Source organism: Neodiprion virginianus, chromosome 1, assembly GCF_021901495.1.
Source record: "Neodiprion virginianus isolate iyNeoVirg1 chromosome 1, iyNeoVirg1.1, whole genome shotgun sequence".
Taxonomy (NCBI): domain Eukaryota; kingdom Metazoa; phylum Arthropoda; class Insecta; order Hymenoptera; family Diprionidae; genus Neodiprion; species Neodiprion virginianus.
In genome coordinates this window covers 27420020-27439102 of record NC_060877.1, presented here as the reverse complement: position 1 = coordinate 27439102, position 19083 = coordinate 27420020, and the positions used below count along the sequence as shown (strand labels likewise).

Here is a 19083-nt window from a genome sequence, read left to right as displayed (position 1 = left end):
TTAGAATAATATCGACCAACTAACAGTTTTTTATACTTAAGACTGCACATTATAGGCTCAACTGAAATACGAGCTAAAAGTAGTTTTTCAATATTTTTTCATACACAATATTGTAACATATGATATACGTAAAGTACAAATATTGATATTCATAGCGATTTACACACACACACACGCACGCACACACTTGGCATCGTGTCCACGCGTTGTAATAGCTACAGTTCAAATTAATCAAACTGATCTTGAGTTATCGCAGTGTCCCTATTTATTTATAGGTAGCTGAATTTGGCGCCTGCAAAACCGAGGTATTTTTTTTTTTGTCTCCAATCAGAGGTAATGTTCCATACATTTTATTCTATCTTTCTTTTCTCCGAATTTTTTACTCTCCCTCAATCTACGCCAAGCCAATGCAGAGGATTTGAAAATTCTCTTAGATTTGAATGATTTATGGTTTATCACTATACAATATACATACATATACCCACGCCCCGCACGAAAATCCAGTTGAAATATACTTGATGATAAAACTTGTATTTATTGTTGCTGTATAAAGTTCGTTTTGTTTGTTCATTATTGTTGTTTAATTTCAATGTTAACGTGCTTGATTAATCTTTATGAGCATGATGTATGTATATTATAGATACAACGTGTATACCATACATACATATGTATATCACATGACGTGCAATCTTTTAGTGTTCATTACTTTAGAAAAACAAATATATATACATATATATATATATTATTATTATCATTATTATTATTATTATTATTATTATTATTATTATTGATAAACAATACGCATTAGTGTGCTTAGGGTATACAACGTACGATTATTAACACGTAATTATATTCTGAATCGTAATTATACGGATCTGTGCAATCTTAATTTATGATTAACGAGAACTTCAATATGCAACGCGGTCGTCCTTGAGTCAATCCTGTATTCATTAACAAAGAACCACAAACATCTCGAGAAATTGTGTGAACGAATTACTAATACTAAAATGGGTAATATATATGTATATAACAATGATTATTATTGTAATAAAAAGAAGTCTCGACTAACCACTTGTATCAACTTCCGTATTTCTTCCTTTCATCTTTATTTCATGTAATATGTTATTGACATACAGTATATTTTTACAAATATTTCCAAGTAAAACAAACAAGTGAAACTATTTCAACAAAGAAATACGACGTTAGGTACGAATATGTTTTCCGTACAATTGAGGCTCGCCAGACAACCGGTTAAGTTCCTAATTTTGTTTCTTTATCGATCTAATAAGTTATTTGTTACCTTTCTTCACAATCTTATTTGTACGTGTATCTATCTACTCATCTCTTTGACGAGGCACATCCAAATTGATTATAATGAAGTGCAATTACGACATAGAAAGCAATATTGCAAATAGCAATTTGTCCGCGCATATCGTATATTTATCTAATGAGTCATAATTAACTCAACCTAATTCCTATACAACGTAGAGGATCCATGTTTGTCTATTCTCGCGAGGGGCCAGAGAGCAGCCTCGGAATTTGCTCTTGCGAACGGTATACTCGGTTGGCAACAACAATTTCCAATATTAAACAAAATTATGTTTGGGGCTCATTCGTATAACTTCTCGGTGGCCTCTCAACGCTTCGCGCATCCTTATAATTTATTCATTTAATTAACGACAGATTGATAATCTTAAAATTATAACTTACGAGCCTACTTACGTATTCAAAATTCGCACTAATTGTTACTATATCTTATAATTTTACCGAAGTTTAATATGACATCGCAGTTACGTTGTTATGGTCATCAGTATAACCAACCAATGGTGTCTGCACTCGTTTTCAGTAATAATGTAATTTCAATCGGTTTCTCGAAACTTTTTTTTCTAAATATTCCTTGAACTGTATAATTACTGTAGTTTACTGTAATCCTGACCATCGAACAGAAAACAAATTTGCGGTCAATGTGATCAATTAAAAAAAAAAATTAGTTTATCTTCAATCTTTAACATTGGATAAAGTATTTTTGACTGTAAGAGGTAAAATACTCGTTCAGACGTATTATGTGATCATCATTTTTGGCTCACGATTCAAACAGATCTCAGCTGACTCGAAAAATCTTTTCTGTCTTTCCCCGAAACGAGACTAAATTCTGGTGGAATTTGTTATTTGGAAGTTACATAATTTGATACGACACCACCGGTGAGAATTATAGTTTACTCTTGCCGGTTTGTAAACCTCTGACATCGATTTATCATCCGATGTGGAATCGCAGATGAATCCTAGACCACAATTTAACAGGACCGAATAATTAATCCTGCCAGATGTGTTCTGGATTGGATATACAATAACTTCACCGACTTACTTATTCTCTCTTGGGTGTTTTCGTTCTCAGGTAAAGTTTAAAACTATCGCCGAAGAACTGGGCGTAAGCATGTGGCGAGGGAAGCAACTTCGTTAGACGAAAGTTGCACACGCATCTCTACGCGACGGACATCAATAAGCGCAACTACGTGTAGGTATAGCTCAAGGTACATAGTTTCACGAAAATGAGCCAACCCACGTTGCCTGGCGAGCCCAATTTTAATCATAAAACGGTTTTTGCACCTAACGCCGAGTCTCGTCTTACCGCAGGTTGTTAATTCGGCCTGTATTTCCACGTCGTGTTAGACGCACGAAATTTCGAGCCATGTTTTACTCACTTAATGCAAAAAATGATCTCGCTTCACGCTTATTGTACGTTACAAGTTTGTTTGCATGTGTGTATGCATAATATAGACAGGTACGCGCTTAGCCCACAATTGACAAGTTTATCATATAATTATTTAATATCCTCCCGCAAATCAGATTCAATTTAATTTACGCGACTGGTAAGTGAATAATTAATACACTATCAATTACTGCGAGTGTTACTTCACCGTTTTTTCTTTTCTCCCTTATTCTTTTACAATCTCGTTTTATATTCCCTTTTCTTTCTTTACTTCTACTTTAAAGATTTCTTCACCCGTCAACAGTGATTTATACTTCTATGAATCGTGTAACATACTCAATATCACGCTTTCGTCAAGCATAATAAATGTGTTAAGTCGTTTATGAAAATTACACACGTTCAACATCGATATTGTACAATAAACATTTTACACCTAAACGGCAATATTGTATTATTATGTTCCTATAATATATATATATACTTATTTCTGTGTCCATGTATAATAATAATAATATGTGTATATGGATGTATATAGTATAGATTTATGTTCGTATAAATAATCTGCATTTGCATCACACGTAATTATCTATCTATATATCTAAAATTTACCCAAACGAATTCCAAAAAAGAAAGGAAAAAAAATACAAGGAATTATTACTTCGTCAATTACGGAATCTTCGTTCCTCCATATAAAAAAAAAAAACAAAATATATATATATATATATATATGAAAAAACAGGCAACGAAAAGAAAAACTCACCTTGCCGATTGATCAGGCATCGGTGAAAAAGAAACATCTGGAATACGAGCCGCGGAATGAGCCCATTCTAAATGACACCGGAAGCGATGTTTGTTACTGAATACTATATTAGCCAGGCGTCGCGCATTCGGCCAAAGCGTTTATTATTAGTCTAAGTCTAGGAGACATACAGCTGTACGACTATGAAGTATCGGCAATAGAAAAACGGAGGTGCGTCTATAACGGAATAACTACAACTAGAAAATGCCTGAGGCTTTGTGTAACGAGCCAAGAACGTTCGTGGAGGACTCACGTGTCCCTTTAAATACGGCAGAAAACGTTCGACGAGTGATAATTTAGAACGGGCTCGAATGCGTAACCATATTCACTAGTGAAAAGAATTTCTATAAAATATATAACATTATACACGTGGGTATATGTCTCTATTTGGGAGAGCAAGGCTGAACGTTGCATGTATCCGTGCTATTTGGATTTTGCTTAAGTTTGTTTTTTTCAATTTTATTCGTAATTATTTTGATTCTGCTGAATAAAAATGAGTACTGTAGAGTATAAATTATCTTATTTCGACTCTTTTATTATGGTAAATTTTGATATTTCAGGTATGAAGCAAATTTGCGATTTCGAATCTAAACCGAAATCAAAGGCGGTTCGCATTTTCGCGACGTCCGGGATTCTCCTGGTAAAAAAATTAGTCCCGGTACAAAAGGGAACGTTTTGTATCGCACGATGGAGTAGTCTGGTAGAAATTCTAATTGAATGAATAAATCCCCGAAAAGGATCGTGAATCGCGACAGCTAGCCCTGCTCCCCGTCTCGTCGCTCCCTTATAGCGTAGTAAGTACGTACATATTGTCAACACTGATAGATAATGTATATGAATACCCTTATCAACACTTTGTAATATATCTATGTATAGTTACTTCGGTACAATACGATAAATTCACCGATAGTACTTTGTAATAAAGTGGATCGACACTTTGCCGATAGCCACGATCATAATTCGCGTCTAAAACAATACGAACGTTCAACGTCCAATTTATCCATGTATACATCATGCGGTCGAATAACATTATAATATATATTTCTCAAACGTACACGTAAGCAAATAGTAAGAAGCTACGATCGTGAACAGAAGGTACACGTAACATGACCGTTTTCTCTACACTCCAAATTCTAATCGTCTCCGCGGCGGGTATATCATGGTGTAAAAAATTTGTAAACGGTTTTCAAAACGCGCGTATAGTATATTATCATGGGTACAGGGCAAGTATTCGGACATACATACGGGTTTGGGAAACGTTCGCATCCAAGTCGCGTATTACATACATACCTATGTAGTTGCACATGTAGGCGTGTAAGCCCCGCAGATTCAAGGCGCGAGGAGCAATATTCGCAATATTCGGACATGCCGTAGAGCTTGCAGAGCACGTTAATCGACACAGTTACAAGGACAGTGATTCCGGTCATACTTTCGGTTGCCGACGACTCAGACGAAGACCGGAAGCCTGGCGTCGAGTCGGGGGAGACGCCATTTTTTCAAGCCACGACGCTTCGAGCTCGTCTTGCGTTCCAGGATTTTTCCAAACACTGCGTTTCGGAACTTTATTGACCGTCTTTGTCACAACCATATCTGCGGCAGTAAAAGAAACTTTAGTTACCGCATAAATTACCGGCTTATCTGCAGGGCAATGAAACCTCGATAATCGCCTGTAACGATTTTACTCCTTCGCCGTTTTACGACTGCAATCGGACGAGGTTGAGTAATTGAAATGGAAGGTAGCAAAATCGAAAACAGACTAAATCCAGCATCTCGTTCGGGTCACAACGGAATTTCTGGTAACAGCTACAAATCTAATTTTCATTTTCTACCCACAACTGTATTTTTCGATTGTGATAAAAAATGAATATAGTTAAGGACTGAGCGGTGACCGGAACTAAAAATTTCTCTTAGTGCGCGATCTTCTTTACATGCGTGCGACAAACTAACCGTTACTCTAGTTATCCCAATTAACTTTCACCCCTGTTGAGCCAGGGACGCGTTACACATTACGCTAAGTGCTTGATAATGAGTCTTTGTTGCGTGAGCCCACAGTGATAACGATTTATCAACACCGGCGCTAACGAGAGGGTGAAGTTAACCGCTGGCCAGACTGCAGACTGAACTCGTAACTACTCTCAACACCACGCGTAACTACTGTAATCGATGTAATTGGATGCCAAAAGTTCTACGGGTCAGGCTCAACTTCGAAAAACATGGTCTGACATGGTCATGATTCCAGTTTTCGCAGTATAATTATGATAATTCGACGATTGCCCAATGTAGGATGATCTCGTAATAAAATTGATTAAACGTATCGATGTTTTGCCCGACCCACTTCCGTGAAGGAAAGAGATCGGTAAAATTTCGGTCACAATATGATAAATGCTTATTGAAAAATTTAATCTGTTGTAATGATGAAGCACATGGGTAGGAAAACTATAATAAAAAAAAAATCCACGTAACAATTAGGAACGTTCCGAAGAAACATTGATAAAATATTCAAAATATTTGAAATTGTAATTTCAGGGTTCTCGGTAAATGGTAAAGATATCAGAAATATTCGTTCAAAGATGGGAATCTTGAATTTCACGGAAGTCTCCGAGATTAACCTAATGCTCTTAGTACGCAATTATCGGGGAGTAGAAATCGTTGGTGATTTAATATCCGGAAACTCACCTCCTCACTATTTACCACTAGTCAGACGCGTTCCGCGCTCTTCTGCGCCTGATCCTGAGACTCCCTCTCGGCTCTCTCGGCCCTCTCGGCCCTCTTAGCCCTCTCGGCCCTCTCGGCTCTCTCCGCTCTCTCGACCCTCTCGCGTTCCCGTTCGTTCTCCCGTTCCCTCTCGCGTTCTCGTTCCTTCCGCATCTCCCGACGACGAGCCCTGTGCAGGCTCCCCGAGGGAAAGGTGGAGTCCTCGACAGCCGCAGCGGCCGCCGCTGTCGCCCCGCGCTCGACCGCGCTTTGGCAAAAATGTTGAGCCTTGGAGAAGAAGAGCAGTTAAAAATGCCCGAGGCGGTTTCGACGCCCGACGGTTATATCTACCTTCAGGATGAAACTGGCCGTCGAACTTTTGGCGATCGGACTCTGCGCCGATGAGGGATGACCGTGACCCGGCGTGCTGAAGTATCCCCCAGCCTTGGGCTTGATGTGCCTGTTGTGCATCTCCATGTGGACGATCTTCATGAACTCGATTTGGGCCGCCAATTTCTGGATTTCTTCCTGAGGGACCGATTTTCCGATATGCGTGAGCGGTTAACTGTCGGGAAATCTACAAAAACACCGCCTCTCCTCGTCACGTACCTTGAGCTCCTCGTTCTCCTGGGTGAGGTCTGCCGCTTCCTCCGGGACCAGGCCAATGCCGTTTAACGAGAAACTGGCGCTGACACCCGCTCTTCCTCTGGCTCTACTGTCCCACTGGTCTCCTTGACCGCGAAGTACCCGGAGTACCTGTGCCGGGTTGGTTGTATTGAGAATTACATCGTGCCAGGCTATCGATCCCTAATTGCTTATTTTACGATTAAACGTGTCTTTTTGTCTCTCTCAGATGCATACCTTCGGGCCAAAGACCAGGAACACCGTCACCGATGTCGAGAGCTGAGTACGCGCGAATCCCAAGAGGTATTTTATGTCCGGTCCCGCTTGCGGAAATATGAACAGGCTGGACAAATCAAGCAGAGAAGAAGTTTGTTCAGAAGTTTATGACGCTCGATACGATATTCGAATCTCTATTATTCGATGCGTTTTTAGATAATTATGAAAACAAGTCTGCGTAAGATTGAGCTGGATCTTTGGGGACAGAGAGGTGATCGATATCCGATGCGGAGCTGAACGTGGGAGTTCGGTGTTAACATAAAAAATACAACGACAACGACAACGACGAGGATTACGAGAACTCACTGAATCGCGACCATGGCAGTGTTGACTACCGCGATGTTGTATATCGCATAGCTGATGAGGCGCGCCTCGTTGAAGAGACTCTCGGCATTCCGGACGTTGTAGCAGACCTTGATACCCCAAGCCAAGAAGATTACCTCACCTGTGAACCGAAATATACAACCCGGCATAGTTCAGAATTCTCTGGTTCGTGGACCTGGTCACCCGATCCTCGACTTTTTCATTGCTGTTGTCAGCCCTGAGGGCGGGACCCTAATAATTACATGTCCTGTTCCTGAAATTTTACCTCGAGGCTAAACGAACTTGTGTTTCGCAAGCTGATCGCGGAACTGATACCAAAGTGAACACGCGACCATTGTGGGTACGAAATAACATGAAAACTTACGAAGATATAATTAGACCGGACAATTATCCGCGCGACTCCAAAATCGCGGATCCACGTTCTCGCCCCGAGGCGAAGGTCTTTAAAATTCACAGCGAATGTATCGGCAAATAGGTTGTATCGGGCGGTGAAATCTTCGCGAGTTTGGCCCTAAAAATCCGGCACACCAATGGACTTAATCTACCGTCTTAACCTGCTCTTTCGTTACAGGCGTGTCCTAAGCCCGGCTCGTTTGTCTAGCCTAAGCAGGGACGAGTGACACTGTGCGTGGGACCTGCTACACGAGGGTAAAAAGAGAATCGATAAACGATTAGGCTAATACGATATCCCGAACGACGCGGGGATCACGCCAATACCGTACGTGGTGTGGATGCCGATAAACAACTAAAACGGAAACGAGAATTACGACGACGTTACCGCAGTGTCCAGGTGTTCGATCACGAAACGCAACAACTTTCGATCGCCGCCAAGAGCCGGTAGCGGTGATAATCTACCTCGATCAATCTGTCCCAGTGATGCGGTACCTACTGTCCTTAAACTCGATGGGCGTGATGAACCAGGGAAAATGGAAGACGATTTATACGGCGGTTTTAATCGATCCTGAAATCAATACCAACCTATAGCCATGCTGTGGTCCCACCAGTTGAAAGAGCACTGATTGAAGAGGAGACCGTGGCTGTCGGCGATCACTTCGGCAATCGGTGGAGCACTCAGAGTCCAGGTTCCCAGATAGATCAGCATCACCAGGAGGATCGGAACCATCCATTGGAGGAGCTGCTTGTCCGTGAGCTTTACCTTGTGTGCACTTTTTACTCGGTAGGTCAGAGACACTCTGTTGGGATATCGAGGAATGTTATGACGGATGAGCTGGCTAGATGCAACGGAATATCGAACCGTGGCCCATAGCGCACCGTTGAATATTCACGCGCGTTTCTGCTCGCCATTGCAAGACAATAAATCGTCTGTCCAACCGACAGCAGTGACACTTAATTATGACTGGACGAGAATTAAAAGTCTGTTGTCAGTTTTCGGCGAATTTTATCTTACCAATGGAAAACTAACGTATAAATATTTAAATTCAGCGAACCATTTAGCGAATTTGTAATACGACATTGATTGGTCTAAAAGGTATGTATTACTGACCGTGCGTGATCTTTGTGGGTGATCGCAATTTGAGCAGCCCAGAGCTAGGTGGAAATTTATTTGTATTTGCACAGAGATCATTACCTACGGCTCAGTTTGAATGAATAGCACAACGATTACAACTCATGTTTATCTTTAACGCGTAAAACAATATCGATGTATGATTTACTGAATCTATTCTACAGCTACTCATTACGATTGCACTTCGGTGACAGGCAGCATCGGTTAGCAACGATAACGTCACATTTTATTCAACTCATACCGTACATATTTTATTTCATTTCATTTCATTCCATTCCATTCATCTCCGCGCTTTCGCGTGTATGCGCGATGTACAGTATCTACAGCAATCAGGTTGGTACGTTCTTCAAATTGAAAATTAACGAGTCTACCAATTCGAATTGGATTTTCTGTCACAATCTCGTAGCGTGACACATCGGTTACGTGGTCGAAGCTTGGATGTTTGCATTTCTCGCGAATTCACAATGAAACAAAGCTCATACGAATATTTCAGGCAGCCACTCTGTTTCTTTTTTTTTTTTTTTTAATCTTTTTTCATGCTTCACACTTTACTCATAAATACAATTCGCGTGAAAGTTAATTCAACCTCATGGAATTTTTTCGATTCTACAAATCGAGTTTTTCATGTGGATAAATTTGTTTTTTCATGGAAAATGAAAACAGTGATGACAAAAAAAAAAAATAAAAATAAAAAAACACCAAAAAGTCAATTCTTGCGCCAGCCTGAGTGGCAAAAAAGCTATCTGTAAATTGAGGATCCGGTTATATGGAGGCTTATTTCCGTTCAACGACAAGACTTACCTCCACGTCTTCATTAGGAGCGCCGTGTACGTGATGCAAAAGCCAAGATGCCTGCTCCACTTAGTCGCGATACAAGAATAGATATCCAAGACGGGAAAAATTGCAGCCATCTATATTGAAATTGAAAGCCGATCAATACACGATGCAGCGAGTTGTTTCACTTCTTCTATTTATACGTATACCACAGGCCAGCTACAATTCCGATCAATTGGACAAGGCCGTGAGGTTGAAGAGGAATTGATTTTCAGCAGTGATTACGTCGGTCCTGTGAGTCGAACTAACGGTAGCTAAAATAATAGAATATTGCTTTTTCCGTGCGACCGCGGAATCAGAAACAGGTTATACGTACTGTGAAAATATTTTCATATAAAACGTCGAAAAAAAATTAAATCGCTTAAGCGAAGATACGAGAGAATAGCAACGCAGGTTGAAACGCAAGAGTCCGCATCCGAGAAACTTACAAGCGTATTAATTTTCTTCGGAAAAGCCTAATATTGCAAACTGAATACACGCGCTGAGGTAAATCAGAGTAAAATCCGAAATGTGAGGAGAAGGCGGTGGCTTCGCGTATATTGGAAATGAAAAGCTTAGTGTAACGTACGTGAAACGATGACGGTAGATGGCAATTGGGTTCATACTCGTACTTACGTATGCGTATACCTTCTCGTACGAACCTCTAAATACATTATGGCGCAGCCGAGCAGCGTGATGGAGAGAAAAATTGGCGAGGCGACCTTAAAGACCTTGAGTTTCCGATGCTGGTACATATAACCGACCAGAACGACGGTTCCGAAGGCACAGGAGACCGACACGGTGAGCAGGGCGATCCTTCAAAGGTAAAATAATGCGCTCCGATCACTCTCGTCGGGGAGTAAAGAATACACCGATATCCCGGCGATCATTAGCGTACGGTACCCACCTAAAAGGCCAATTATAGGTGGCCAGACAAGGTTCCGGGCCTTTGCACGAACTGCATCCCGGTGCGCAGGCCAAGCACCGGAAAACCCGCTCGTACAGATCGGTCTTGTTCTCCTTCATCTCTTTCCACGCAGCTGAAATCACGCTTGCCGTTACAGTGGGAATAGCGTTTTTCGAATTATACAAACCCGATGTGTTTGGCAATTTGGGACGTCTCTTTCCTGCCTTGATAAGTCAAAGCCGCGAATAATTTGCTCGGAACTACCTCGATTAGCCGTCGGAATATCTGGCGCGGCATAATACTGCGGAAATCGTTCTCCGTCAGGGGTCACGATCAAGATGCAGGATCTGACGAAATGCTAATTTCTCGAATTTGATCCAGTGTCGGAACTCGGAAGTGTAATACATGCGCATATTACAAGCGGCGAGCAACTCGTGTCGCATTACCGTGGTCTTAGGCTCGGGTCACGGGACGTAAAGCTGACCTGCAAATTGCAAATTGCATTCCGAGTTGATTGCTCGACCGAGCTGAGCTAGTCACGGTCCCTTTACAGCTCGGCTGCCTTGGACAGTCGTTAACGCTCTAAAGCGAGGGACTGCATATGCTAAAGAGATTTGATTCCCGAGCGAAATCGGCTTCCTATACTACTCGCGGCTAGTCTTCGTTCGGCGGAATTATTCAGCATTAACGATTCCGCGGAGTCTCGTATATCGAATCCCGTTTCTCACCCTGGTCAAGCAGCCCGCGTTAAAACAGGAATGCGGCAAGAAATTGGTTTTGCTCACGCAAGGCCTCAGGGAATTTGGAAATTTTATAGGTGCTCGATACTATTTGGTCGAGGGCGAGGAGTGTCGTTAATCAACACTCAATTCGAACACCGAATTACGAGGAGCAGCGATTCGAGAATTCGAAAGAAAAAAGAAATCGATGGGTGAACGGCGAGATGAAAATTTTTTTTTCAGCATTAGCCAACGAATACCGACAAATCGAACCCAAGATCTGTGCGATAATTGCGTTATTGAAATAAATTCTCGCACATTATACGCGCAGTGATATACTTACATCATGCAACGCACAAGAGGAAACTCCCTCTCTGTCAACGGCACGCGCGATCAAGTTATAATGAGGGAAGTTATGCAACAAGGATGATCCTTACCCTCCACGAGCGTCCCATTAAACCCAGACTGATGATGCCCGGCTGTATAAAACCCTGGACGACATCTGCAGACGTAGGCACCCTTCATCCACCCGGCACCAACCGTCTTTCCGTTGACTCGGCTTGCAGGACTCTGATACTCGCACTGCAATCATTTTTTAATTCGTTGCCAATAACGAGTCGCCAATTTTCCGCGAGTATAAGAAACTTCGATTTGACGCCGGGCATTCAAACTTGCAGGACGATAGAAAAGTATTACCGCACTTTTTAGCGGTGGAATCTTATCTCGGTTCAAGAAAGTCATAGCGTTGTGAGAAAATTGGATTTTTTTTTTATCCGCTCTGAAGGGACAAAAGCCACCACCTCTGTGGATCAGCCTTTAAATTAGGTCTCACCTTCAAGGTGCTTGCAAGAATTGCCTCTTTTTCACGCGGGCTCGAAATGTGCGTGGGTCGTGTGTATTATTATCTATATGTATAACTTTGCCGGCCAAGTTTGTCGCCCGTATCGTATAAATGTATATTTACTTAGTTATCCCGGATCAGACAAATCCTGTTGCTGTTTGTAATAAAAACCACTAAATTAGGCTCGTATATGCATAGTTTTACACATCTATAATCCCTCTGAAGCGAAGAGAGGGATTGAATGTTTTTCCTAAACATTTTTCAAGCGAGGAAAATTTTCCTTTGCTACATCCGAATTGATTTACCGAGCAAAAGTCGTTATTGCCGTAAAAGAAAAATGCGAAAATAAAACCGCATCTGCGTACCTCGCGCTTAAATTGCGCGAGGAGTATTTCGGTCAGCTCTGTAATGAAAGTTATTACTTTTTAAAATAAAATTTTATCCTCTTCGACCTGAAAAAATGGGCTAACGGAGGACGAGTAAAGTCCTAGTTGTGTATACAAACTTGATAAAAAAATTGTGACGGTAAATGGATTTTATTCAATTCGACGAAACTTTATATTCCGGAGAAATCAAATTAAATATTGTCAACTAAAGATGAGTTAGTGAGAGTAAGAAATTTCGTTGATTCAAGCTAACATTTGTGCTGAACAGATAAAATTCCCAACCAAAATTTCGTTGCCTTAACGCTTCACATTTTCGGGCACGGAAAGTCGTCGATTCGAGCCGAGAAATATACGTCTTCACAGAATTTTACTGATGCATGGGACAAAAAGTTCCGACGTATAGATCTTACCCCGAGATTCTCCAGGGAGGATACTCGACCCGGAACGACGCCTCGAAGAATTGCCTTTTCAAAAGAAATCCATCGCCTTGCCCACCGGAAGACGAAGAGAGAAACACGCGATTCCGGGCTTATTTTCAAATTATTTGAAGCAGGCCTTTCGCTCGGCCGGAACTCAAAGTTTATCCGACGTACGCGTGTATGTGTTTGCACACGAGGAACGTGTCACCTAGGAAAGCAGACCAAGCATTTCCGCTCGAGTTTTCGTGTAAAGCTCACGATCGGTGATAATGTTTTATCGGAATTAAGAATCGTTTATTGAAAAATTCAATTAAATATTTTCGTGTTCATCGGATCGAGTGGAACTCGCCCCTGTATCGGATGTATGCGGATATTTCTACGCCCACGTTTGGATTCCGAGGGGATTTCCTCGCGCAGCGAGAGTAGCTGTACAATACGCCTGTATGTGTTTGTTGAGTAAATTTAAATTTGTTGCTACCCGCTTTCCGCGTAAGTAGCCCAGGCAGCTAACCGTATTTCTCGGCCTCTCGAGTCTTCACCGGTGGTGAGAGAATCCAAGCTCGAGATTTGATCAGTCTGCATGTGTTGAGTAAAATATCACAGAGTATAAAGCCGGCGCAGTTTTGCCCGCCCAAAAGTATCAGTACCGGCTTGCGTGACTTATAGCATCATAAATTGAAAAAATGAAGCAAAAATACTAGAGAAAAAATTCACTCGCTGTCGTTATATTTCAAACAGAATAAATTATACTACGTAGAAAACTTATGTCGGATAATTGGACTTGCCTTTTTTCGTATACTATAGTGGGAAATTTTACTTTATTAAATTGCATTTCAAAATGAGTGAAAAAAAAAAAAAAAAAAAAAAACGATGGCCAAAATTGTAAGTTTGCGAGCGTTAATACCCGAGAAATGTGAAAAAATTCAGAAGCATATTTTTTTACGTGGAATCTGATGATAATGCGATGAGACACGGAGTGTGTGGTACATAAAAACAGGGTGCGAAGTTATTCGTGGTTTCTACTAAATAGAACTGTCACTGGGTGAGTTTAAGCGTGACTCAAATGTTCGGGTCTTGGTATTCTCTGTAATAAAGAGACGTTGGAATGAAAAATGTATAATTAAATTTCGAGGACGCAGTTATTAAATTATCGTAAACGCGGTGGGTGTGTCAGCTATGTAAAATATAATGATTCAACGTCCTCGTAAAAGAAACATCGGATTCCCTGCCGTGCCGAAAGAATTAAATGCAAAATGATGATCCTCGTACTCATGCCGGGTATTCTTTTCCGCCACAGCAAACATCCTTACTTGAAACGAATGGTGTGTAGCACCTTATGCGTCTCATGGTGGCTGTGCGCGTACTTCGTTAAGAATAAATAAGAAAATATGAAGGAAAAACGGACCGACACTTGAGAGAGCTATTTTTAAGTCCTGAAAGTGAGGAAAAAGCATATACGCGAGACTCGGGAACAAAAGCATTATACAGGTATATGTATGTACATGTACAGAGAAAGGCGTCGAGGAGGAGAAACAGAGAAAAGAAGCCCGTCAAACTTTGTCCAAGAAGTTCGCTCCCCACATCTTACTCATTCAGACACCGTCAACCGCCTCCACACTCAAGAAATCGGGTCGAATCGATCTTCGGGAAAACTCAAACTCGCAGTAACGATCTGAAACTATTTTCCCACCGTCTGCTGCGGCAAAGAACAACGAAAAAAGCCCCGGGAATCTGACCTCAGCACTTACCTGTGTTGTCGAATGGCACTTGTGGGTCCCCCGAAAAGACGCGATTTGGTTCTCAGAGGATGCTTCTTCGCGCGTCGTCTGCTCCAGGTCGCACTGGTTCACCTCCAGGTCACTCACGTCGACGTCCATGCTGAGGAAATCCCGGATCCTGGAGCCGAGTCAGACATCGTGAATTATTCGCTAATATGTAGCGACACGACTGATATACTTTACTGAATAATGTTCACGAGGATCGGATTTCACTCTACGGCAAGGTACATCGATTTCCGATATGTTTAACACGTACGCTTCCTGGCTGATTCTCGAGTGTCTCTTCCTAATTACCGATGTATTCGAGCTACGCAATCGATTCGCCTCGAGGATGCTTGATATCGCCTTTCCAACTTTGACATCAAAGTTGCTGATTAACTGATGAGGGAAGCTACCGGATCTCGACCCTCCACTCTTATAACAATATCGGCAATACCGTAAATCAAATGTGTATGTAGGAACCAAATTAATCATCAACGTGAGACTTCGTTGTCCCGTGAGACCTGAAGGGAAGGTACCAATCCGTTTTCGACCTGCGTTACGTCATTTTATTATTATATCCAAGAGTACGTCGAATACGAAGGTTGGCTGATCATGTACCGGAGTCTGAAGTTATTGTCAAATATTATACTAAATTGTTGCCAATTGGTAAACCGAAAATTTTGCCTCTTCGAGAGTGAATTATTTTTTTGTAATTACAACTTCATCATTTCCTCGAATCATGTTGCAAGTTTATCTATTTATTTTTTTAAACCTTCATGACAGGGAATCGACGTACGTTTAACTTAGAGAATTTTGGCGGAGTGATTTGCTCGCTTGACGACCGTTACAGAATATTCAGATTTCCTTAAAACGAATTCAATTCACAATCGATTCGAATGAAAAATAAACAACAATTTGCCGACAAGCTGTGAATACGAATTGAGCTACGATGAAAATCAGCCCGGTAATGAGTTTGTATTATACTTGCCAAACCTGAGTGTGATACCCTTGTTGTGTACTTAATACGTGAGGCAGTTTGCCGACGTGCGCCTCTGTTACAAATACGCCCCGGTAACAATTGGCGATTCGCAAATTGCCTATGTATCAGTTCGAAATCGTTAATTACTTCATTATCATAGAGTAATATCGGAGGGCTGAGGATGGGATCGGGGCCCCAGACATAATCCATAATTGAATTTTGTGATAATTTCGGGATCCGCAGCTAATTATATCAAAGTGTGATTTCGCGATACGTATGGAAATTTTCGATGAACTTGTACAAACGAGCGTGAAAATTAAAGAAATGATCGATACGAGCTTACTTTGATAGACGAGAAATACATGGATACAATCGCATCAATTTTTCGGTTCATCAATCAGATAAATGTCTGAAACATGTTTCATTCAATCGATCATTGGAAATTTGTGACAATTATGTCAAATTGCCTGTAATACGAGTATTTTGTTATTCAAGATTCCGCATACAAATAAATTTTCAGTGAAAAAGAAATTTCTTTATAAAATTCTTCAACTTTATTCGACTAAATGTGAAAATATTGAGAAAAAATTCGTCCAGCCTTTTTTATAATTACTTACAGCCATGTTGAAGAAATTAGTTGTGTCGCAATTTATTTTGTTCGTACTGCAGTTGTCTCTATTCTTTAGAGTTGGATATCTCGACAGTTGAGATCGGTCAACCGATCAACTAAATTCAAACCTTGATACGCGTACGAGTCTTTGTCGAAGTAGAAACTACGACGTAACCGAATCCATGTACCTTATACCCTGTATTTCCCAAATCGTCAGAGTAAACTAATCGCGGTCCCTTTGGATGAAATTACAGCCCTCGGAAGCTGCACAATGCTCGACATTATCGGTAGAGTGCGTATTCATTACACGAGGATCGCTCGATAAAGGATCACCGCGTAATTGGTGAAATACTAACCCGTGTCGATTCGGAGGCGGCACGCTGACGCTGTAGGAGATGAGCCAGCGATGTTCCTTGCATGAGAAGTACGGAAGGGTCCACCACCCCCTGTAGGATTCAATCGGTGGTGACTGCATGAACTTCGGCGACCTGGGATCACACACAAACGCCACACCGCCATAGAAACTTCAAACTCACCCTCAAATCCTCTGGATTTCACATCAACTGAGCTCTTCACAAGATCTGGGCGTAACTGTACGTATAATTTCTTCGAGATCACTTATACGGCTCGAATCACCGACGAATCTACTTTACATTGTGGCTAATCGTCGAAGGTGTAACGGCACCTTCGTCATTGTACCGGGAGTTTGAAACTCTGTATGTGTTTGGACTATCGAAGCAACGAGTAATCCAAACGCTGGTTCACAATTCGACTTTGCTCTACAAGCTCAGCTCAGTTTACGAAATCAAAACAGACGAGGACGTTATGTCGTCTCTCGCACGAGTTTCTATGACCTGACGTTCGCATAGCGATGAAGTGGGGATGAATGGCGATGATATTGTGAATTTTGGGTGTCCACCGGGTGAAAGATACCTATACCGTCTACTTCGATCTCAGTTCACGTTCGGATTCGCGACGCGACGCGTTTCAGCTCCGCGGAGCAGACCGCGGCAAGTGAATGTGACGTGAAAAGTATACACACGGCTGAGAATTGAGACTGCGGAGAAGTGTCGAAACGCAGGATACAAATTGAAACTGACTTCCGCGCGAGAGAAAAATTATACGGATTGTCGGTGCGTTATATTGATATACGTATGCGTATATATATACACATTAAATTCAAACGATGAAAAAATCTTGCTCGAGTTTCAATTGCTGTGCAATATACAATATAATAATAAGTACGTATATATAAATGTATATAAAAATTAAGTAAAGAGTTGAAACTAATAGCAATCAATATTGTAACAAGTATAAAATACGAAGTGTGTATATAATATTGTAACAGTATATAAATATATAATATTTATAAGCGAAATTTGTGCAAGTGCGACGACAGCTTAAACGGAAAGTGCGATTTAGCGAGTGGTGGGCAGACGTGTGTGCGGGCGAATGAAATTGCGGTGCGTATATCCATAAGTATATAAGAATTATAGTGAATGAACATTGAGGAAGAGGACGATAAAACATAGGTATGTGCATACATATTTCATTGTACGTGTATATCTATGTCAGAGTGGCTCTATAATAAGGGTCGACAAAATGTGACCCTACCACCACCGAAAACCGTTACCAAATAAATAAATTACAACCCAGGCGAAACTGATACTAGAATTGTGCCTGTAAGCACGCGTTCTTTGCCATTTGAATAGCGTTAGTTTTTCACGGAGTATTTCGAGTTATCATTTTCCCTTACGTTCGGTCAATATCAAAGAATCCGAAATTCACTGAACGAATCGAAGGTACATTGTCACCGTTGTTTCGAAATTTCTTTGTCTCGCAGCCGTAAATATGAAATATCTTCCCTACGAATATTGTTCCAACCATACATTATAGTACTGACTGTAGGAGCTTTTATTCAAATGAATTTCAGGTGTCTGAAAATGTTCACCAAACTTTGGGGGTAAATAATAACCCGAAATATCCTCACTACCAACGTCATTCAAATGAAAAATAAAACCTGGCTCATACAAACGCCATAAATCGTAATTCAGATACAGAGTTTGACTTTGGCGTGGATTTTGATTTATTCGTTGGAAGTCGATTTGAAGGACGAGGATGAGGAGGAGGTGGAGGAGGCAGGGTGAAATTCTTCTTCCCAACCCCATAAAGGGCCACTCTGATCCATATACATTGCATGTACATGTATGCACCGATCCCCATCGGCCCCCTCGACTAAAAGCAACGTCAGTCATCCATAGCATCCGTTCGTCATTTACGTAATTTTCCAAGACTACTCGGTGCCGTTGACGTCGAGGGGCCCGCGATTCGATGAAAATCAGTAATCAAACCTGAGCCCAGGACTCGTGTCGGCGTCCTCGAACCAGGGAAGCTTTGGATCCGGCCGGGAACCTGACTGGAGAGCGTGGTTCTCGTCCCGGGCGCGAAGGGGTTCGCCCACACCCCCGGGGGCCCGTTCCCACCAGGTGGACCCGACGACGACCCCTGTCGATGCGTTAAGCGCGACGACTCTTGTGGCGACGGCGTCGTCGACGGAGGCGAGGAGCGACCGTGCGACGGCGTCCAGGAGAGCTGGGAACCAGAATTCGGTGCAGTTGAGGCTTGACGGAAGTGGGTGACCGGGTATGGAAGGATATCCGTTCGCGAGGTGCCAAGGTATTCGCAAAATGACGCGTT

At 41.7% G+C, this 19083-nt stretch overlaps 1 protein-coding gene across 6 annotated transcripts in view; it reads right to left on the bottom strand.

The window, feature by feature from the left end:
• Positions 1–3073: 3073 nt before the first annotated feature.
• Positions 3074–19083, bottom strand: part of LOC124310361 (probable G-protein coupled receptor CG31760) — a 30419-nt gene continuing 14409 nt past the window's right edge. For 3 of the 6 annotated variants that reach the window (XM_046774217.1, XM_046774215.1, XM_046774216.1), the window contains exons 5-18: positions 18738–18978; positions 16743–16874; positions 14786–14933; positions 11829–11973; positions 10673–10805; positions 10428–10581; positions 9754–9863; positions 8406–8620; positions 7410–7548; positions 7065–7170; positions 6813–6959; positions 6555–6731; positions 6186–6491; positions 3074–5099 (exon numbers count right to left, since the gene is read on the bottom strand). In XM_046774217.1, coding sequence (XP_046630173.1) covers positions 6207–6491; positions 6555–6731; positions 6813–6959; positions 7065–7170; positions 7410–7548; positions 8406–8620; positions 9754–9863; positions 10428–10581; positions 10673–10805; positions 11829–11973; positions 14786–14933; positions 16743–16874; positions 18738–18978 — 2132 coding nt within the window. In that variant the 3' untranslated portion in view covers positions 3074–5099; positions 6186–6206. The remainder of the gene's footprint in view (positions 5100–6185; positions 6492–6554; positions 6732–6812; positions 6960–7064; positions 7171–7409; positions 7549–8405; positions 8621–9753; positions 9864–10427; positions 10582–10672; positions 10806–11828; positions 11974–14785; positions 14934–16742; positions 16875–18737; positions 18979–19083) is intronic. The other 3 variants (XR_006909653.1, XM_046774218.1, XM_046774219.1) reach the window with 3 other exon arrangements.